This window comes from Catharus ustulatus, chromosome 2, assembly GCF_009819885.2.
Source record: "Catharus ustulatus isolate bCatUst1 chromosome 2, bCatUst1.pri.v2, whole genome shotgun sequence".
NCBI classification, from domain to species: Eukaryota; Metazoa; Chordata; class Aves; order Passeriformes; family Turdidae; genus Catharus; species Catharus ustulatus.
In genome coordinates this window covers 31,906,827-31,930,273 of record NC_046222.1, presented here as the reverse complement: position 1 = coordinate 31,930,273, position 23,447 = coordinate 31,906,827, and the positions used below count along the sequence as shown (strand labels likewise).

General features: G+C 41.5%; 1 protein-coding gene across 1 annotated transcript; it reads left to right on the top strand.

Moving 5' to 3' along the window:
• The first annotated feature begins 1 nt into the window (after position 1).
• Positions 2–23,447, top strand: LOC117011619 (ovostatin-like). The gene is given in 35 exon segments (XM_033087043.2): positions 2–114; positions 629–812; positions 1,145–1,301; positions 2,021–2,073; positions 2,928–2,948; positions 3,967–4,135; positions 4,701–4,785; positions 5,589–5,700; positions 6,056–6,170; positions 6,372–6,481; positions 7,624–7,782; positions 8,128–8,355; positions 8,672–8,729; positions 9,209–9,354; positions 10,457–10,606; positions 11,166–11,336; positions 11,634–11,766; positions 12,372–12,465; positions 12,918–13,146; positions 13,706–13,829; positions 14,143–14,261; positions 14,707–14,758; positions 15,336–15,419; positions 16,306–16,482; positions 16,995–17,076; positions 17,550–17,706; positions 18,123–18,197; positions 19,185–19,350; positions 19,583–19,803; positions 20,364–20,579; positions 20,990–21,114; positions 21,290–21,380; positions 21,953–22,021; positions 22,947–23,052; positions 23,386–23,447. Coding segments are annotated over 35 exon segments (4,410 nt in total). The 5' UTR covers positions 2–4.

Genomic DNA, 23,447 nt, shown 5'->3' with positions numbered 1-23,447 from the left:
TTTCATGGGAAGAGAACTTATCTCTTTCTTCTGTCTCCTAGTTACAAAAATGTGGCTGAAGTTTCTTTTGACTATTCTTCTCTGGGATGTGACAGCTGCAAAGGACCCTGAGCCGTAAGAACTACCCTATTACTACTAATAGTATTTGTGAAAATGCTTTAAAGACAGTGCTAATCAGTGTTATCAATTTTTCTCTAGAAATGAAATACCATCAGGGCTCATCTTTTATATCTGGGGAGCTAAAGTGGAATGGGGATGTCAAGTGAATCATTCTCATTTAATATGATCAGACCTTCCACCTATTGCAGAACTTCCATGGAAGTTGACGTGTGTCCAGAAAAGGCAACAGCAGTAGTGACAGCAGGGTGCTTTGCTAAAACCAAGAGGGCCCAGGGCTCAGCTAAAGGGCAAAAGGGCAAGAGCTGACAGCAATACCAAAGCTATGGGCAATACCAGGACTGGGCTAGTTCAGAGCTGCAGGACAGAGGGAGGAGCACTGGCAGTGTGTCCTATTTAATCTGAATAGGTGGGTTCTGAATAATGACAGTGTTATGTGTTTACTTTATCTTGTTGAGGCTGTTTCTCCTTTAGCTGTGAAAGTGATCACTTTGATGTTCGGATTCCACAGGCAGTATGTCCTGATGGTGCCTGCTGTCCTCCAAAATGACTCTCCAGGTCAGGTTTGCCTGCAGCTCCTGAACCTCAATGAGACAGTATCTGTCAGAGTAATCCTAGAACACAGCTCTGTTAATGATACTATTTTTAAGAAAACCGTGACAGCAAGCAGTGGTCTGCAATGCTTCAAGTTCAAGGTAAGTTAATCTTAATTTATGTCCCCATGGAAAAGAAATGTAAACAGGAATAAGAAATTTAAAGCAGAGAGCGCAGGAAAGGAACAAACAGGAAAAAAAATAAGATTTGTTAGAAGAAAAACTAAGCATAGGAGAGTAACATGGTAACAGACAAAGAGGCATTTTTTGTAGACATAAGTAATAAGAAAAAGCCCAAGAAAGGTGATGAAATTGGTAGAAGTGAGATTGTGTCTCATTGTAGGAGCCCAGGCCACAGGTATTGCTGTTCAACAGGCTCTGGAGAAGACTACTTTAAGACTAAGAACCTCCCCATGTTTTCCCCTTTCTTACAGATTCCTCCTGTCCACTCTGCACCACTGGCTTTCCTTTCCTTCTCTGCCAAGGGCACCACGGTCAGCCTAGAGGAGCGGCAGTCAGTGCTGATCTGGAACGCAGACAGCATCGTCTTCGTGCAGACAGACAAACCCATCTACAAACCAGGACAGACTGGTGAATGTCTGCTCTGTCTACAACATGGGCCTTAGGAGGCAATTTCTTAAGACAGAATTTCTGTGGTGTTTTTCAGGCTGAACTACATTCCAGGCAGTTTCTTCAGAGCTTCTGTTAAAATTATTGCAGTTATTTGCTGTGGAGCTTAAGGAATCATCTTAGAAGGCTGTCATCCCATGATCTCTATTATTTTCTTCATCCCTTCCTCCCAGGTGGCAGAAGCTATCCCTGCTGCTGTTTCATTACTGATGACAGGCCAGGATAGTGGGAAGAGGTGATTAGATCAGAACCTGGCACAGAACAATGCTTCCCTCTGTGGTGCTGGTCAGCATCAAAATAGTCTAAACAACAAGAGACAAATATGTTACTTTAAAATTAATTATAAGTTGTTAAAGACAAAATCATGCTATTTACCTTCTGGCCTCTGATGTGTTTGGACTTCAGATTTTCATGTTGTATTCCTGAACTTATGCTATCCTCTTATCCATGTTTCTCACATGGCCATCAAGCAGAGCTTGATGCAAGAGTGCAAGAACATGATGCTAGGGGGAAAGAACCACCTTCACCTTCCACCTTCAGAGGCATTTTATTATGGGCATCCAGTGTAAGCAGGACTGTTGGAAGATCCTGTGAAACTGGGAGTGCTAAAGAATGCAAAACATCACGTTCATCCAAGCAAACTATGGTCAATGCTAACACCCTGTTCCTTGCCTTTCCAGTGAGGTTTCGTGTTGTTGCCCTGGATTTCAATTTTAAACCTGTGCAGGAGAAGGTGAGTGACCAGTAATATTCCCCTGTATTTAAAATTGCTGGGACACAGCTTCTTCTCAAATTTAACATAAAGGATTGCTGTGGATAAAATGAACCGTTGCAGAGACTAAATGCCAAAGAATTAACCTGATTTCCTAAGCACATGCTGTAATCTATCCTTTCATTAGAGTCACAGGGAAGAAGGCAAGTGTGCAGCAGTTTGAATTCCTGGCACAACTCCTTCTGTTATCGCTGGGAAAGAGTCTTTGTTGCCACAGACATTATCTTAGCTCTGACCAGAAAGTCCATGGTTCAGTTTCCTGCTTTTACAGTTCAGCAAATGTTGCTTGCAGGCATCAGTAAATCATCCACCTGGCACTTTGCCTATTTTAGAAATGCAGGAAATGAAAGATAAAGTTGCTGCCACAATTATTTATCTCCTCAGAGGTATTCTTTCTACTGCCAGCAGTCTCTCTTCATGGTCACAGTGGAAATGAAGAGAAGGGTCTTCACTGGCCTCCTCCCCAGTGCTTGCAATGCAGGAGACAGCACAGTGGTAGCAAAAGAGATGGTGCTAATAAGAAGCCTAAATCATGATTTGTGTGTACCTCTATAACTCTGCTCACTGGTATGCTCTCAGATTGTACTAAAACCAGTAGATGTCCCACCATTGTCACTTAATCTCTCTCCTTTACGCGAGCTTCTTATTGAAGTAAAATTGCTGTTAAACTGATTAGAACAAGAGATGAGGACCCCTGATTAATGGTAGTATACTGAAGATTGGTTATATACTTCTCCCATATTTTCTGAGGAAAAATAATTTGTGTTCAATCAGGCACTTAATATCTTCTTCCATTCTGTTTTTTCCTCTTTCAGTACCCCTTGATTGCAATTCAGGTAAGAAATTTTTGTCTTTGTACTGCATTACTCCGGGCACGTGTCCTTACATGGGTTTGAATGTGTCCATATACAGACAAATCTTGCTGTTGAGCACACCAGCAGAAATTAACAGAAACTCCACAAAAAACAGGGTGCTCATTGAGCTTGTCATGGAAAGCACACCCATCATCATTTCAGCAGTCAAAATTTATACTGTTCTTATGTCTGCCCTCCCCTTCCCCCAGTTTGCTCAGCTTATCTTTTTGTAACTCTAGTGCTGCTAAAAACGATGAACAAATTCAGGTTGTGAATACAACTACTGACTATGTCAGTACTTTCATGGCATTTTCTGGTGATTTTTAAAACAATTGCAGTTCATGTCTAGACAGCATACTTACAAGTTTCCATGTTATGCTGTGAAGTCAGGCGACTTTATTTTCTTTGCAGTAAGAACATACATCTTTTGAGCCCTCCACGTGTTTTTCTTCCAGTCATTACTGTAAAGAGTCAAGGAAATGGTGTGAATGAGTTTTCTTTAGTCTAGCTAGCATAACATATGCTGAGAGGAAAATGCCACCCCACTGAATGCAGAAGAAAGGTTTCTTTCCTTCTTCTGGCAGCTGAAAAAAAAAGCTGGGGTTACTAAAGGCCAAGATTTGTGTGGGATAAACTTGGCTGAAGGGAAAGCACAAAGAAGATTTTCTTTCTCTCCCCTCTTGACACAAATCTAGAGCAACATATACTAAAGAGCAGGAAAGAGCAGTATTGTGAAACTTTCCCTGATGATTGAGACTAATAAGTAGGCTGGCAGAGGATGCCTAAATCGCGAAAAATAGATGAGAAACCAACAACATTAATAATAACTTGAATAATCAGAGTAAAAAGGCACAATTTAACTCAATACACGTGCATTAAGCAGCTTCTCCAGCAAGTTAAAGCAACCTGTTCTGTTTGCTTCTTTGTTGCTGGTTTTGTGTGCTAGCAGCAAAAATTTCCAAGATAAAAAAATGTAAGTCTGTATTCTTTTTTGCTCCAGGATCCAAGGGGCAACAGGATTTTCCAGTGGCAAAATGTGAAGTCTGAGATGAACATTATTCAGCTAGAATTCCCACTCACTGAAGAGCCTATCCTGGGGAACTACAATATTATTGTAACAAAGAAGTCAGGAGATAAAACAAATCATTCATTCCTTGTGGAGGAATACGGTAAATGCCACCTTTTTTTTAATTCTGTGTAGGAAACACTATTAGAGATTAGCCTATCAAGCAACCTTTTTTGCTGCTAAAATTTCAAACACCTTCCTGGCAAATACAGTTTCAATTAGTTGTCATTAAGGAGGGAAATTAAAAAAAAAAAAAGAGAACAGAAAAAAAAAATTACAATTTTTCACACACTCAGCCAGGAAAATAATCTGCATAAGAAATCAGCAAGTTGATTGCAAATTAATTTCAGTGAGACAAACTAAATTTTTCCCAGCTATGTCCAGATTTCCTCACCAAAGCTCTGCAAGACATTTAGACATCACAGGATTCACTTGAGAAGTCCTGTCTTCTCTTAAAAGTGTTGCAGAAGTACTTTAGTAAGCCTTTGCAGATCACGCCAGTTCTTAATCATACTGCCACCCCAGTTCTGAGAAACCCCAGTTCTGAGATCCCATTCCTTCTATGACCAACAATAGGATATATCCTCATTTTTGCTTTCATCTTAGGAGGGTCTGCAAATTTACAGTATGCCAGTGTTGGCTTTTTTTCTTTTCATTCTTTGTCCTAGTATTGCCAAAAGTTGATGTCACAGTCACTGCACCAGAAAACCTTACAGTCCTGGATTCAGAGTTCACAGTGAAAATCTGTGGGTTGTAAGTACCACGTGCAGAGTTCTTAGGAAATATGCTGAAGTGGAAGAATTTCCCAAAGACTGGGGAAGAGCCAGGGCTTAGAGAAGAAGCCAAAATATGCAGGGCCCCAGAAGAGGTTGATGAGGATTAACTTAGTAATTGGAGCTTTCATTTATTTGTGTGCTCATCTCATTTGATTTTGTAAGAATTCGGTTCCACGTGGTGTTCTACAAGGTGGATAAATCTTTTGAGAGGTTCCCTGGAAAAGTAGGATGTGCCCACTCCTAACAGCCCACTTCAGAGGGAGACCTCCATAAAGCAGAGCAGCATTGAATTCTAGTGGGGATGTTATGGTTCCAGCTGTCTAACTTTCCCTGCAAACTTGGTCCTTTAGAAGGACCTTGCTTACCCCAACACCAAGATCTTGTAATTTGGAATCCAGAGTTGAAATCCCGATCCCCTAGCAGATATGAGGAGTTTTGCTTTGATTTCAGTGAGCCTGGAACACCAGTTTAAGCTGAAGATTGGAGACAACAGTCTTAGTTTGGTCAGTAGCCATGTCTGTTCATTATTATGTTTAAAAAGGTATATTTTTGCATTCAAGATGTAGCTTTGTTTTATAGGTTTAGGTGTGAAAAAGAACTGATTTTGATTTCTGAGTTGTATTTTCTATTTTGTTGAAGCAGGAGAGTTAGGAAAGAACTGTGAAACTATTCCATGCTATGGCTTCCCAGCTCACTGCTATTCTTGCACACATTAGCTGCAGGTGATTTTTCAAGGATTAGCTCATAGACCTCATCAGATCATATTTCCTCTTCCCCTAGGTACACCTATGGCCAACCTATTGAAGGGAAAGTCAAGCTCAGTGTGTGCAGGGATTTTGATTCATATGGAAGGTGCAAGAAAAGCCCAGTTTGTCAGTCGTTTACCAAAAATGTATGATACATAATTATTATTCCTCTTCATGCTTGTCCTCTCTTCTGTGTTCTTGTTTCTCTCCCTTTGCCCATCACACTTTGCTTTCTCTCTTTGATGCTTCTCTTCACCCTACTCATCTCTTTGTTTGTGTGACTAGCTAGGAGCTCAGGGCACCTCATTTCTCTTCTTGGCTTCCTGCAGGCCTGAAGGATTGATGTGTTTCTTCTTCATGACTCAGTTTCCCATAAACATGGGAAACATGTTAAAAGCACTGGGAAAATACTTCACTGACTAAAGAAGTGTCCTATGTATTGTCAACATCTCTTGCAAGCTATGATCCTTGACAACAGGATTTGTTTTCTTCCCTATCCAGCTGAAGATGGATGGCTGCATCTCCCAGGTCCTCAGCTCCAACATCTTTGAGTTGCATCGCACTGGTTACATGAGGAACCTGGACGTGAAAGCCACTGTGACAGAGAAAGGAACAGGTAATCCCTTCTGGACAGACGGAAACAGCAAAAGTGGTGTGGTCAAGGAGAGTAGGAGATAGCCTGTGCTTGCTGAGAACAGGAATGTCTCCCAGAGGAAGATCTTTTTACAAGCACAGTGACCATCTCCAGGCAAACTCTGAGGATGCTCTGTGCAGGACAAAGTGTCTCTCTTCTCATGACTCTGGGCTTGTCTTCCAGGCCTGCAATTTACAGCTGCTCAGGTTATTTCCGTAACTCGGGTGATGAGCACCATACAGTTTGAGAACATGGATCGCCACTACAGAAGAGGAATTCCTTATTTTGGACAGGTAAGCAAGAGCCTGGAGGGCTTGTATTGAAGATGATTGACAAGCAATCACAAAAAAAACAATGATGGCAACATCTAAGAGACTGTTTGGGGTAGGGGTGCTCTCCCCAATCTTCTTTTGTTACATGCAATGCCCTACTGGTAATTCTGAATACTGAAGACTATTAGTTTATTCTGAGTTTGATCCTGCCAGAAATACTTCAAGTCAGAAAAATCCATTAATTAGCATTTCTCTAACTTGCATTTTAGGCTTGCTATAAATCACTGCCTCTTCCTCCAGAACTGACTATCACATCACATGCCAGCCAGACATGAATAAAAACACTGGTGGATGAGGGGAAAAAAGAGGGAAAGGAATTTAGGACACACGCAAAAATCAAGGAAATAACAACAGTTTCTGTCTCAGAAAGGTTTTTCATTATTTTGTTTCACAACAATGCCCACATAACTCTGTCAGTGATTCAAAGGGTAGGGATAAATTTCTCTCCTTCAGTTCAGTTTTTGTCTAATGAGGAAAGGATAAGGGGGACCAGCAGCACTGAAAGGAGACAACATTGTCTTTCAAGGGTGGGGTGGTTTTCCACTCTCTAAAGTCTATATAACATTATTTGGTTTCCATTCCCAGTCTGTTCTTTTTCTTTAAAAAAAATCAAAATGAATGCTCACTTCTAGCAACATAGAATATACTTAATGGGATCTGTTATTCTGCTGTTTGTTTGTTTATTTAAGACATAAAGAGCAGAGACAGTGTAGACAGAATCAGAAAACTCTTTGTTCAAAACAAAGATGTGAAGAAGAAGTTTTCAAACACTGAAAATAGTAGCAGCAGACTCTCAAAACTAAGGAAGGAAAAAAGGAAGGAAGAAAAGAAAATACATTTTTTAACTGGAAATGTATAGTCAGAAGGGGCTGATGACGAAAGAGATGAGACATGAAAGTTCTTGCTCCACAAAAGGACATTATCCGTGGCAGATGCTGAGGAAAGTCCCACTCCAGATCGCTGTCAACAAGTTGCCAAGTATTGCTTTGAAGGAAGATGAAAAAGTAATTCTGCTGTTTGGAGAGCAAAGGAATGCAAAATATCAGTATCTGCATACAGAAAGACAACAATACACTCAACATGTTTCACATTCCCTTTTGCAGATCAAGCTGGTAGACAAAGACAACTCTCCAATTTCCAATGAGGTTATTCAGCTATTTGTCAATAACAGGAACACTGACAACTTCACCACGGATCACAATGGTGTTGCTGAGTTTAGCATTGACACATCTGAAATGTTTGATCCCGAGATCAGTCTGAAAGTGAGTACAAAACAAGGATGAATAGAGACACGCAGAGAGATGGCTGCTCTCAAAAAGAACCAAAAAAAAGAGACAGGATGAGGTTTTAATTCTGGTAATAAAAATGTGTTTTCTTCATCATTCTTCATGGTCTAGAGCTCTCAAAAACTACCATAAAAGGTGCGAGGAAAACATCTATGTTGTTGAAAGGCAAATGCTGCTCTTTCCTCACCACTTTGGCTTGAGATGCAGTTCTTATCTATATGTGTTACATAGACTAATCATTCTGATGTCAGAATGTGATGATGACTTCCCTAGTGATATATGTCTGTTTTCCTTTTCTTCCCCACTCCCTCTTCTGTTCAGGCAGTTTATAAAACCAGTGACCACTGCCACTATGAAGGCTGGATAGAGCCTTACTACCCCGAAGCGTCTCACTCCGTGCAGCGCTTCTACTCTTGGACTAGCAGTTTTGTGAGGATTGAACCCTTGTGGAAAGATCTGAAATGTGGGCAGAAGAGGATGATCACTGTGCACTATGTCTTAAACACAGAAGGATACAAGAGAATCAACACTGTGAACTTCTACTATGTGGTGAGTGTGAGGCTGTGGGTTGGTTTGCTGAAAGGGCTTTATGGAGCAGCCATCTGCCAATCCATCCACAGGAATTACAGCAGTGAGTGCTCTTCATGGTATTCTCTGTCTCACTTTTCCCTTCCTTTTGCTTTTGCTTTGTGACCAGCAACAAGGTCCCCAGCATCAGCAGTGGGAACATTCAGCATGCCCTAAGGTTTATATTTAAGCATTTGAGATCATCTCATTGTGGATTGCCCTGTTTTGATGCACAATGAACCTGCTTTCTCCCTCCAGCTTCTGCCAAGTCATACATGTCTTGATCTTCTCTTCACAGGGCATGGCAAAAGGCAAGATTGTCCTTACAGGGGAAATTAAGGTTAATATCCAAGCTGGTAAGTTAAGTTGCCAATTCTTATTTTTGCATTAAAACAAACAACCAACCAAACACCCAGATGGTTGAATATAGCAGCTATAGGGAGGGCTGTATCTCTCTCTACCCATGCATGTCTGCATGACAGTAGCACTACCACTAAGATCACTATAAAGTCAGGTTTAGTCCAGCAATTACATAATTTGATATTAGTGAAATAGTGTTCTCTAAAGAGCATCCCAAAGGATGACATAGGGCATGCAGAGTGTCTGTTGTAGGGTCCTATCTGAATATGGCCATCTGAATATGTTCAAATCTGCAATAAATCTGAGACCACCTGTGTTAAACCCAGGCCCGACCACACCTGGAAAACTGTTCAGCTTATCAGCTAAGTCCAGATCTCTCCACTGGCTGTTACAATTACATACCTGTTGAGTTTGGCTACTGCTACAGTACATCTTTGATATTCCTTCCTTATTGGTGCCTCTATTTGTTCTACAGGACGAAATGGCACTTTCACCATTCCACTTGTGGTCAGTGAGGAAATGGCTCCAGCCCTTCGGCTGCTGGTGTACACCTTACACCCTGACAAGGAGCTGGTGGCAGACAGTGTTCAATTGCCAGTTGAGAAGTGTTTCAAAAACAAGGTGAGAGGCACTAAGATATAGCAAGCCTTACCTGCTGTCAGATAAATATAAATTATTTGTGTATTCATCCACAAGCTATTTCCAGTTTTGTTTCTTGCTTCCTTCCACTTCTCTCTACATAACTTCATTCATTTTTCTTTTTTCTCTTTGGCCTTATATCTTTCCTCTACCACTGCCTCCTGGCCTTATTGTCAAAATATATATCTTCTTTTAACATTAAAAACTTTTCAGGACACCCAAATAAATCCCAAATTATTCTTGTTTCTCTTAAACTCTACCAGTGTTCCATTCAGTTTTTAGACTTTCTATTCTTCAACCTAGTGAACACACTTTAGACTTATCCCACTTCATCATTCAATCTAATTTTTTAGACTTATTTTGTTGAAAAATGCAGTTTAGGTTTACCAGAACTAAATACACGTAGAAAAGAAAGCCAAAGTAACAGTCTGGCGTTTAAGTCTTTCTTCCTCTTTTCTTTTTTTTTTTCTTTTTCTTTTTTTTTTTTATGATACATTTTCATTCATCATTATAAGCTCAGATTTCAACAGAAAGATTTTTCTAGTTTTTAGCTCCTAAAAGCTAAAATGCATAAAACTATAGAACAAGACAAACCAAGTGACATTAAACAAAATGTTTCTAGTTAACCATTTCTAGTTACCCCTATTTTTTCCTCTTGTCTAAAACAAATATGACATAGATTTTTTTCCAAATAGATTCAAAATCTGTTTTATATATTTGCTAACATGGGCCTTGGACCTAGGAAAAATATGATTTGCTCACTGTAGGGATTATTGCAAGTAGTCAAGTCATGATAAGGTTTGATTTGATTCAACAATCACAGCAAAGGAATCACACTTTGTTTTAAATCACTTGAGGTAGGCTTCATTTAAGCTATCACAGGAATCTAAGTGTGCTTATTGCCTAAGCCCCTGTAATAACAGAGGCCTGGCCAACAGCTGCAGTGGAAATCAGACATCCTCTCCCAGGCAGATCTTCTGTGCTTCATCAGAAAATCCTTCCACTCTCCTTCTCGCCCTCCACTCACACACACAGTCAGAGCAGCCCCAGCAGCATGGCTCAACATCTGTGTGATGAATTTCAGGTACACTTGGAATTCTCTGAAAAGCAGATGCACCCAGCTTCCAACGTCAGTTTGGTCATTGAAGCTGCTGCCAACTCCTTCTGTGCTGTGAGGGCAGTGGATCAGAGTGTGCTGCTCCTGAAACCAGAGACAGAGCTGTCCGTGGAAATGGTAAGCTTCCAAATGCCTTGTCTCCCTCCACTGCTTCTTCCTCCTCCACTACAGCATCTCTCCACTTGAGATCATCAGACTGAGTTAGGGTTCTACAGCCTCTGGCATGTGCTGGTCATAAGCCATCATTAGTAGGCAATAAACAGATTTTGTTTCCTGTGGATTGTAATTCCTCTTTCATGTGGGATTTAGTTTAACCTGTGACTGGTCTCTGGCAGCACAAGTCTCCAGCATATCTGACACTACTCCCCATTTTGTGCCATCAGCAAACTTGCTGAGGATAGACCCTTACTGCAACATCCAGATCATCAAGGAGGATATTGAGCAAGATTAGACCCAGTACTGGAGTGCCCTATGGCACAGCACTGGTTACTGGCCTCCAGCTAGACTTTGTGCCACTGATCACTGCCCTCTAATCCCAGCCATTCAGCCACTTCTCAGTCCAGGAAACAAAGCATGGTTTCAAACAGGCTGTCATCTCAGTTTTGGCAATTTGCAGTATTTGCAAGTAAGGTTGATGTTTACATACACACAGTTCCTGTTTCCTTACCCCTCACAGGTACACAACCTGCATCCCCTACAAGACTTTCAAGGCTACGTCTTCCATGGGTTCGATCTAGAAGAACACTCCCAAGAGCCCTGTGTCTCATCTGACCACATCTTTCACAAAGGCTTGTATTACACACCTGTAATGTCTGGATTAGGCCCAGATGTGTATCAATTCCTCAGGGTAAATGTCCTGTACATTACCTAAATATGCTGAAGTGAGTTTCTGCTTATGTAGTAGATTAGATTCTGCAAACAACCCTATTTGTAAAACTCATACATGACAAGCTCTCCTCTTACACTTCTATTCTTAATTGATTCTGGTGCCTACTATGGTTTTCCAGCGCATACAAAGCTCCCAAAAGTCTCTGCATACATATCTCTGGGCACCTCTGTGGTGGAAACACAGTAATGGGAATGAGGGAAGAATGGAACAGCTACACTGTGGTTACGGCTAACACTACAATGTGTTTTTTTACAGGATATGGGAATTAAATTTTTTACCAACTCAAAGGTTCGACAACCAGTTGTATGCACTGGTGAGACTGTAAGACGTCAACCATATGTAATGAATGCAGGACACATGGCTTCTGCACACCATATCAAATCATCAGGTAATACAGAAGACAGAAAAGAGATTTTACCTTTGTCCTTAAAGGAAGAGGTATTCTTGTTATACAGACATGGACAGTACTCATTAACCACTTTGGTTTTGATATGAAATATTAGCCTGGCACAGAATGAGACAGCTTATGCTAATGGCCAGTGCCCAAAAGAGTCTTTCAGGTCTACACTTCAGATTCATGTCCAGTTTCACACTGGGAATTGTGGGCAATTGGCAGTGTCACACAAAACTGCCACTGTTGACATTGATCCCCTTCTGACCAGAACTAGGTGGAAAAGACTGTACCACAGTGTGAACAGTAATCAGAGCTAAGAGCCAAGTGACCTGAGTTCTCGCCCTGGGTCCCATGTTCATAAAAGACCAAAACACTTAAAGCAATGTTTTCTTTTTCCTTTGACACCAAGTTATACCTGAGAGATATATTAAATAAACATTTAATAATATTTGCTTGCCATTATGTGTAGTCTCATTTAGAAGGAAATGGTAAAACACTTATTGTCCTTCATACTGGCCCATGTGCATTCAAACCAGTCCTCTCTGGGCATCTCCATTATATGAACCAGGTTTTACTAAATTCTCATCATCTCTCACCAGTTGAAGGTAGGGAGGAACAAGAGAGGACACACATCCTTGAGACTATTCGGGAATTCTTTCCTGAAGCTTGGATTTGGGATATAGTTCCAATTAAGTGAGTACTGCTTCTTTCATATCTTTGCTTTGCTTTAGGAGTTACTAAGTATGTTCTCTGATGTCCTGCAAGGCGGCAATCCCTTGCCAACTCTTCTCCCTTTTTGGCCCTTTTTCAATCATCAGCTGCCCATCCTTTCCATGATCAAATTAACCAAAGATGTCCCTACAGACACCTGTTCCCACAATGTGTGTACCACGAGTCATACCCCCTTCCTGAGAAGAACGATACCTCTATTGAAAATACAGACTTGCAGAACAGTCTTTCCAAACTCAAGGATGTGATGGGCAAAAGAACTTTCAAATGGACTTTTCTCAAATTTTAGTGATAAATTCCACAGATTTCTGCAGATAGAATAAGGGTAGTTTTCAAAACTTGTTGCCCCTATTGAGAAGTAAGTTATCTGAAATTTACCCTTTCTAAACGTCTCATCCTTTCTCTATTCCCATCAGCTCTACTGGAAATGCCAGCATCTCATACACCATCCCTGACACCATCACCAAATGGAAAGCCAGTGCTTTCTGTGTGGAAGAGCTGGCTGGATTTGGCATGTCTGTGCCTGCCACCCTTACAACCTTCCAGCCTTTCTTTGTTGACTTGACCTTGCCATACTCAATCATACGAGGAGAAGATTTCCTGCTTAGAGCCACTGTCTTCAACTACCTTGACCAGTGCATTAAGGTGTGTACTTCTGCCCACATTCTTAGACCTTACCCCATCTCCAAAGAAGCTGCAGCAAAATTATTGGTGCAGGTGGTTGGATCTGCTCTTGACTAAATACTGCTCATTCTAGCTGACAACAGATTATTCTGACTTGATTTGTCCTCTGAAACCAGTACAGAACAAAGGGAGATCTTGTGAATTGTGACTAGGGGAGGTCTGTGAAGCAACTCAAGATCCATAGAGAAAGGAAACAAGTGCTTTGCAGACTTTCAGTCACCATCCACAGTTATGCAAGCCATCAATGGTTTCACTGAGGTCTTTTCCTGAAGAATCAGCTGTGCATAGGATGCTTAACATCCAATGTTCACACTGAGACTGTTGAGAGGAGCAAGTGGGAAAACTCTTCAGGTTCCATCTGATGGATGATTAATCAAACACCATGACCCAAGGCCTTTAATCTGCTCTACACTTAACTCTAAATGTAAGCAGATAGTGTCTCACTCCCTCTAACAATAAAGCACCATTTGCAATATCGTACAAAACCTTCATACCATTACACTACTCTTTCTGTTCTCAGATTAATGTTTCACTGTCAAATTCCCTTGATTATCAAGCCAAACTCATCTCCCCAGAGGATGATGGATGTGTATGTGCCAAGCAAAGAAAGACCTATGTCTGGAATATTTTCCCCAAAGAAATTGGTAAGTGCTTTGAATCTACTTGCTTTTCACTTCCAAGAATGATACTAATTTATATCTCACCTGAAAAAATTTAATCCTTTTCCAACCTGAAGAGCTTGGTCTACCACTGTTCTTTCCAGTTTCTCCACAGCTTCAGTGTGTTTATCACTGCCATTATTAGACATCAGTTCTCTTCCCATATGTCTCACCTACAGTGACTGACCATTCATTATGCTGAATTACTTCATCTTATTCATCAGATGAAATTTCTTACTTTGTCAATTATCCTGCATGGTAAAGGTCCATTTATTTTCCTTTTTTGATGCTTTTTAAGGTAATGTAGAGTTCAGCATTACTGCAGAGACCAAGGATGATGAAGCTTGTGGAGACAAAGCTCCCAGAAACATCAGTATTGACTACAGGGACACCCAGATCAGAACACTGCTGGTTGAGGTACTGCTGGCAGCCCTTACTCTTTGTCCTGTACTCCATGTCATGAGGAAACTAAAACACAGAAGTACCAAAAGCAAGTAAAAGTTTTTCAGGTTCCCTAAAGAACTCCTGGAATGGCTCCACTTTCGTTTGGCCGGGACAGGGTCTGGCTGTCCAATCTAAGACCAAGTCCACTCCCATCTGATGTCCTCTACCATGAGGCTCAGTGGGTGTTGACACGTGCACGCCTCTCTCATGCAGAGGAGAAACTGGAAAAGAGGGACTCCACCTGATGCAATCTCCCTTTTAGGAGCAGCCACATCAGACATGAACTTGTAAACTGTTGCTTCAATCTACCTGTTTTATGATGTAGGAGGTCAGGGAAGAGGGTGGCTTTTTTGACACTGAATTTCTTCTGCGTGCTTTTGTCTCATCCACTGCATCCCTTCTTTCCATCTCCATGCAGCCTGAAGGAATCAGAAGGGAAAAGACTCAAAACTCCTTAATTTGTACAGAAGGTAAGTGTCTTATGTACTTCTGTCTTGAGAAGAACTAAAAGGAAGGTTGAATTTTGCACTCTCAAAGGGAGACAACCTTTCCATGCAAATTATGTCCTGCGTTTCATTCACTCATGCTGACTACTGTCCTCTATTCCATGGACACCTGTAGCTTACAGCTTTCCACCTCTGGTGGGAATGGGAGAGGGAATGTAATGTTCCTTTCCACATCATCTCAGTGCTGACAGCTCCTAAGGTTTACTGACTGGCCTAAAAGAGGCAAAAAATCTGTTCTGACCCTCAACAGCCTGCTCTACCAATTGTGTCACTGAAGGAATCCCCAATGGTCACAGATACTACAACCTGTGAGCACCAGCCTTACCCTATTTTACTGTTTTCCATTGAGCAATGACAGTGACTATACCACTTGTTCTATTTTTCACAATTTTGATTCTGCTCTGTTCCCTTCTGTCTTCATGTTCTTGGTGAATGCTGTGAGTTTCACTTCATTTCTGTCTCTTGTGTGCACTTTGTACCAGGAGCATTTCCCTGTTATAATTATTATTCCTGTACAAATGACAAATATTTTTCTCCACAGATGATGTAGTTATTCAAGATATAGATCTAGAGCTACCTACAAATGTTTTGGAAGGATCAGCCAGAGCCTCCTTTTCTGTTGTTGGTAAATATATAATTAATTAAACCTTTGAAAAAAAGAAAATATAGAAAATGTAACATGAAAACTCTTTCAGGATTTGAAATGTGTGTTTCTATTCCTAGTGTGGGAAACTTTTGAGAAAAGAGACTGATTCTCATCTTGTCCAGCAGTGTTCTGCATCAGTAAGATGACGTTTAAATATCAGTTGCATCACTCTTCACTATTCTGTTCAAATTTAGTGCATTTGAAAGTCTTTTCTGAAACAGCAGCACAGTTCTGACTTATGACCTCAGCCATATTCATGCCAGTATGGCATTTTTCTACATACCCACCTGCAAATCAGGGATGCCAGTAGATTCTATTCAGCCTTTTCAGGACGTGGATTTGGTCACATGACTCACTAGCCATCAAATCCTTGCTTTGCAATGTTGGTGACTTTTAGAAGCTCATTCCAGAAATCCCTTGCTGGTCTGTGCTACCTTTCCTAGAAATAACAATTAAGGGGTGGTCTGTGATACATCTGCATTATTAATGTCACTTTGCAGCATTAGCTGTTAATTCCGCAATAAATGCTTGCAATAAATAGCTCTGTCTATTCTCTTCCATCCTCTGGAAACAGAATTTTCCTGTAAGTTCCTTTCATTTCCAACAAGAAGTATCTCCTTGAAGTGGCACCAAAATAAGGAGTGTTTCTGGTAAAGGCAATTTAGACTATGTAAGGAGAGACAGAAAAGGGATTCTTTGTTGGCTGCAAAGCACAACAGAACTCAGCACTGAGAACTTCAAGTTTGTTCAGAAGGCTCCCAACTCCTGCTATGATTTTATGACTCTGCCTGTGGAATGGAAATCACCAGTAATTTCAGTGGCCATGAGTTGTGCTAATCGTCCCCTCTCATCTCCTCCTCCCCAGGTGACATCATGGGCACTGCCATGCAGAACCTGCACCAGCTCCTCCAGATGCCCTTTGGCTGTGGGGAGCAGAACATGGTCCTGTTTGCACCCAACATCTACATCCTGGACTATCTGAACAGGACAGGGCAGCTGAGCGAAGAGGTCAAATCCAAGGCCATTGGATACTTAGTGAGCGGTGAGAACTTTGTGGCTCCTTTACAATGTGTAAATGCTGGAATTCCTCTTGGGGGCTGGTGAGCAGGAGCAGCAGCATGGCTACCCTGGCAGATGGCATCACAGCTGTAGCACAGCCCAGCCACCCAAGGATTTTCCCTGAACAAGATATTTTTTACTTTCCTTTATCTTCTTACCTTGTGCCTTTTTGCTGACATTCAATTGCCATGTTTCCTTTGAGGTTTTGTTTTTCAGTCCCCTTCTCTTTTCCCACTCAGGCACAGCATGTGTCCTGATCCTGCATGTTTAGTTGGAGCATAGAGCTGATAGAGCTCTGCCTATTCTCTCAGTGTTTCTGCAAGATAAGATGTTCCATATTTCCATTTATAGGATCCCTCAGAGCTCCCCTCCTGCTTGGTAGATATACATTGCCTTTCCATTCGTTCCCACTGTGGTTTCAGACAAATATGCTAGCAAACAAAACAGGGTTTTGCTTTTACATCCAATAACACTTCCTTTTCCATGTTCTCGTAGGCTACCAGAAACAGCTGTCATACAAGCATCCTGATGGGTCCTACAGCATCTTTGGCACCAGAGATAAGGAAGGGAACACCTGGTGAGTGATTAGGAGCAGAACTGGCTCAGAGATGAATTTGCATTCAATTATTATGATGCAAGTAAGAGGCAGCTTTACTGGCTGAATCAGATGTACACAGCTGTCTAGGAGTGGGTCTTGGGAAGCACTAAAGGAACTGTCGCTCCATCCTCTGGCAGACCAGGTGCATGAAAAGAAGTTGACTCCCGAAGACCCAGCTGACTTTCTGATTGATGCTCCTGCTGACTCCTATGACGCCCATTGCACTGTGGTGCTCTGTAGGCAGGATCAGCCAGAATGTGCTGGACACCCTTTGTGTGCCCCACCTAGCTACTACTCCTTTAACTGTTCTCCCTCTGAGGAGCGCACAAAGCGAAAGCAAGCCACGAACACGCTGGCTGAGACTCTTCATGCTCTTCAACAGCATGAATGGGAGGGCTGATTTCTTCTGCTTCTTCCAGTGCTCATCTCACAGCTTCATCTTTCCCTTGCAGGCTCACTGCCTTTGTGTACAGATCATTTGCACAAGCTGGTCGCTTAATCTATATTGATGACCGTGTGCAGTCTCAAACCCTGATGTGGCTCTCAAGCAAACAGAAGCCAGATGGCTGTTTCAGGAGCGTTGGCACACTCTTCAACAATGCCTTGAAGGTAGCAGAGAATTACTACTTGGTCAAGTTTATACTTTTTCATTAAGAATATGTTCTCCTATTACTGCCAAAAATTGTGTTTCACTCCAAATGCCTGTTGTCTTACAAGGGCTAATTCTCCACATCTTATAATGACTATTTTCAGCTCAGTCAGCATTTGTATACCTACTTTACATGTTATGTGTACCTGAGATAGGGTTACAGGATTGTAAGATTGAAGGACTGATATTTTTTAGATTTAATAGCAAAGGGCTTCTCTGGATTTATGAACTATTCAAGAGCTATGTGAATACTCTCTTTCCCTTTGGGCTGCCTCCTGAACTGTCCACACTCTCTCAGATGGGATGTGGCAATTCATATTTAAAGGTTCTCATCTGTGGCATTTACAGATTATTCCTTTATCCATGTGGTTTTCAGGGAGGAGTAGATGACGAGCTGTCACTTTCTGCATACATCACCATTGCCATGCTGGAAGCTGGGCACCCCAGTTTGGTAAGGAGATTTACCTGATATTCAGATGGAACTGGTCCCCAGTTGTTGCCTTGGGTCCAGCATCTGCTGAATTGTCTAGGCAGTAAAGAAACAGAAAGAGAGGGAGAGAGCTCCCATGGTAGGTGACCATGCTCTGTGTCTGCACTGGTTGCTGTGGTAGAGAAAGTCCCCATCCCTAATCCTCTTAAACCACCAGTCTTCAAGCAGAAACTCTACAAACCTCAGTGGGATTAGATCTTCTATTTACAAGACACAAAACATTTAGTGACACCATTTAGTTTCAAAAAAAACCAAAACTTGACAGGTAGAAACCCACACACAACAGGTACTAACCCACACCACTATGGCTTAGTCTTAAAGACAGCCCAGTAAAGAAAGTTGTTGCAGGTATAATTATAAAATCTACAAATGGAACTAAAAGATATGTTGCAAAAACAAATGTCCATCAGAGCAAAAGCTGATCTGTCCTTTTAAAAAAGTTGGCAATACAAAGACAGCTACAGAGATGTTGGACTTCAATATACAAGTTAGCCTCCACTTTTTTGTATCCCTTCTGGGGACACAGAGTCAACCCGTACATTTTTTAGTTTGTGTAAACCTACTACAACATCACAGAATTAAAGTTACACCAAAGTTCAGTGAGGATAGAAAGCACTAAGTTAGATTTGTTCAAGACAACAAACTCTTGACTACTGAAATGCAGAGCAAATAATTATCATGGAGGTAAGCAGAAAGAACTATCTGTGAAATATAAAGACCAATGTCATCAAGAACACCTTGAAAGCTATTTGATTTGTTTGATGTTTCCTGCAAAATCCCTCCTTGAAGAATTCTGTATTCTTTCTCCTGAAGTCATTATACAAGCTGAAGTTCCACTCACATTGCTGTGGTAGTGACAGGATGAGGAACAAATTAAAAGAAAATAAGTTTTTCAGCGGGTGAAGACTACTATCCTGAATTAGACCCATATGCTTTTTTGTTTTTAAGTACCCTGTAATCCGAAATGCCTTTTTTTGTCTGGAGTCTGCATCTGAGAAGAGTACCAGTGAAGTTTACACTCAGGCACTCATGGCTTATGCTTTCTGCTTAGCTGGCAAGACAGAAAAATGTGAATTTTTCCTTGAAGAGTTACAGAAATCAGCAAAGGAAGTTGGTGAGTTTCAATCACTTGGGGATTTTGCAAAGTGGGACTATGGAAGAGATCTTACTGATGGTCTAACCTTGACAATATTGAGAGTGTGGGTGCATGAACCAAACCTCACGAATAAGCCATGGAATGAATCTGCAGTGCATTTGAGGAAGAGGCCTGGGCACAATGAGACTCCAAGGCAGTACAGAGCAATGACACCTGCACTCAGTATTGGTTCCTCTCTTTGTTTATTCAGATGGCTCACAGCACTGGGAGCAGGAGGAGAGGTCTCCATCAGACAAATCTCCCTCCCTCCTTGACCATGCCCCTTCAGCTGAAGTTGAGATCACCAGTTATGTGTTGTTGGCATTGCTCTACAAACCCAACCGGAATAAAGAGGATCTCACAAAGGCCTCAGGGATTGTGCAGTGGATCATCAGGCAGCAGAATCCCTATGGAGGTTTCTCTTCTACCCAGGTGCCAAAACTACCTTGCACTCCACAGCTAGTGCTAGGAATTGGGGCACTGTTTCAGGGTTCCAGCAGGGCTCTGACTACCTAGTCCCGTTTCTCTTTTCTACTTGCTGTCTCTGAGAGAAAACAAACATTAGGAGACCAAAATACTTTTCCCCCTCTTCTTAACTATAGAAAGGTTAAAACCATACAAGAGTAATTTGACTAGCAATAAATACAGATATTTGTGTCGGGGATGAGCCTAGAAAACACCAAGTCCAATTTGTTAGGTGACCCATGAGCTCTGGGTGGATCTTCAGAAAACACAGGCTTCATCACTGTGAAAAACAATAGAGGTGCACTCTACTGCGCAGATTTTTTGTTCTGAGACCCTTATATTGGGAGATTCTTCTACCCTAAACGATAGATGAGAGCATGAAATGGCTCCTTTTGTATGGGAACCCTGGAATTACACACAAATTCAGGAACAAGCAACTGCAATTGGTATTGCAACAGTGACTTTGGTCTCCTCTGCACTGGTCATGCTGTGTAGCCAATTGTCTTCACTATTTTCTTTTCCTTCAGGACACAGTCATTGCCCTTCAAGCACTCGCTGCTTATGGTAAGGCCACCTACAACTCTGCTTCACAAAACGGAGTCAAGATCACTTCCAAAAAGCCTTTTGAGAAGGTATTTATTGTCAACAATGAGAACAGGCTCCTGCTGCAACAGACTCCCCTTCCAGAGGTCCCTGGGAAATACAGCCTGACAATGAATGGCAGTGGATGCGTATTTATGCAAGTAAATGTCTGCTTTCTTCTTCATTGTGTCTCACATTTTGCATACAAGATAGCCATTGTTTTGATGATTTTCTGGCAGACTTCTCTTTATTTTTCCTAATTGTTTGATTTCCCTAAACCATTTAAACACTTTTTTTCCCATCCCACATTCTGAGTCCTGGGGAGTTCTGGCATGGAAAAAGAGTTTCTGATCAACATCTGGTTTCTTTCTGGGAGGTGACTCTGAGAGCAAGCACCTTCATTGTTAAGGAGTAGAAGTCTAATGTGTTCATCATTGATGCAAGCAAAGATCTTCCACATAAAACCAAGTGCAGCCTTGCCAGAAAAGTTCGCTATGTCTGACACTTGCCTTTTTGGACTGCAAAGAAAATATTTGGCATTCGTGAACAAAAGTGATTTTTCCTCTTGCAGACAGCACTGAGATACAACATTTACCTTCCAGAGGGGTCCTTTGGATTTCTGCTTTCAGTACAGACATCAAATGCTTCCTGCCCACAGGACAGACCAGCAAAATTTGATATTGTCCTCATAACCAGGTAATGTGCCATCAGCAAACCAACTGCACTGATGACAAGACACACAGAGAACATTGGTGTGTATTTTCACTTCAGCTTATGAAGTCAAGATCCACAAACTGATCAATGTGCTGATGATATCAGCCTGTAAGACAGTTTCCCAAAAGATTGCTGACAGGGCTCTCTGTTGTTTCAGTTACACAGGGAAACGCAGCAGCTCCAACATGCTCATTATTGATGTGAAGATGCTCTCTGGCTTTGCTCCTGTTAAGTCTTCCCTGGATAAGGTAAACTTAGAGGAGCAAGGGTAAGTTACTCCCAACAGGGACAGAGGAGAAAACCAGAGGCATGGTTAAGAACCATTCAGCCAAAGACCATGTGAGGCGTTTGTGTGGCTGCACTGGAATTTCATTACTGGGTGGAGGGAATGCCCTCCGGGGAGTTTCAAACGCGCAGACCCTCCTGTATTTAAAACTAGGAGGGGTTTCAGCTCAAGCCTGAGCAGCTCGCAGCTGCAACTGAGAGCTGGCATTGCCCAGGGTGGGAAAGGGTGGGAAACCTCTCTCTCAGACTCTCTCTGAAACACAGATCACACCAGAGTCAGGCAGAATTCCCCAAGTGAATTGCAGTGACTTGTGCATTTGGAAAGAGCTCATGCCCACAACTAAGTCAAGGGATAGGTTTTTGTCCATCCTTTCAACCTATTCAGCAACATTTGGACTCTAAAAGCCAGCTACCAGCCCTTGAAACTTGACTAGGAGAAGAATGAATACTACAGATATGCAACAGTAGGGTCTGAGGCAGCACTTATTTTGTAATGTTTTAAAAGTATATATATCTCCATTTTCTTGTTTCAAAGCTCATTGACAGTCATACAGTGATGCAAGTAGAAAACAAGAAAAATCATGTCCTCCTGTATCTACAAAATGTAAGTTCTGGTCCCTGTCTATTTGATTTTCATGAAGGATGGAAACAGCATGTAATATGTATTACCACAATATGGATGTACCCTATATAGTTCATTTATCATGTTCTCTTCCTCAACAGTTTTCTACTGTAATCACTAGGCTGCTTACTTCTCAAACTACATATAGCTTCCCAACCTTCCAGACAGCTTCAAACTGACACCTGTCCTACCAGCAACTAAAAACCAAAAAGGTTAATTAGGAAAAAAAAAAAAAAGTACATTGAAATTAATCAAAATTCTTTCTCCTTTTAGTAAAAAGCAGATAAACACCAGAAAAGAGATTCCTTTGTGTGTATGTCTCTTTGGTAGACTTCTTATAAACCTTGCTCTTTCCAACAGAGCGGGAAACATTGCTTTCTCCTCTGGAAAGATTTTATTTGTTTCTCTTAGACTCGATCATTGCAAAATTTTGCTTGTAATCTAATCTCTGAATCAGAATTTACTTAGTAAATTATTTGCTCTCGGCACTGTAGAACTAACAGAAACCAGTGAGGCACACTGTCAATTGATTCCCAGTTTCTTGGTGGCACATAATGTCCTTGCCTAAAATGGGAGGGATTGGAATACCAGACTTTATTGTCCTGGCCATTGGGAGATCCTGGAAAATCAAACTTTGTCCCTTTGGACAACTTTCCAATTTCTGGCAATTGGATATGTAATGATTACAGAATCAGGTGATACAAGGAGAACAGAAAATCTTTTAATTTTTCAGTTGAGTTTCACTTTGGACTCTCCAAACATGTTTCGATAACGGCTGTTCCATATCTGTAGGTGTGGCATCAGTGGGATTTAGAATATGCAAGGGTGGTCAGTTACCACCCTTGTCTGCTCTAGATGGTGTTGTACAAATAAAAAGACTGATGTGATCTCCGACCTTCCATTCCAGATCTCACAGAAGAAAAGGAAAGAAATCACTTTCTCGGTTGAGCAGGACTTTGTAGTGACTCAGCCTAAGCCAGCAGCTGTGCAGATCTATGACTACTATGAAACAGGTATGTCTTTGATTTTAGCCAGTGTGAAGTGTGGCAGAGGGACAGGGACAGCAGAAACACTGTGTGCCTTAAGGGGGACGCAGAACCTGCCCTGCTGCAACCAGCACTCCTCTGAACTCCATCAGGACCTGAATCTAGGGCCAAGGATGAGACTTTCACTTTAATGACCTTGGTCTCATGCCCAAGGTGATCAATAGGCGTGACTAGAAAGTTGTGAATAAAGGATTTTCAAAGATCTCCAGTTTAAAAATGCATAGGTTATATCCACTTCCTGGGAAAGGCACAAGAAGTGTTCTCCAGGATAACAAGAATATTTCTATCCTTTTTCTCCAGAAGAGTATGCTGTTGCTCAGTACTCATCACCTTGCAAATAGGTTGTTGCAGAAATGGACTAA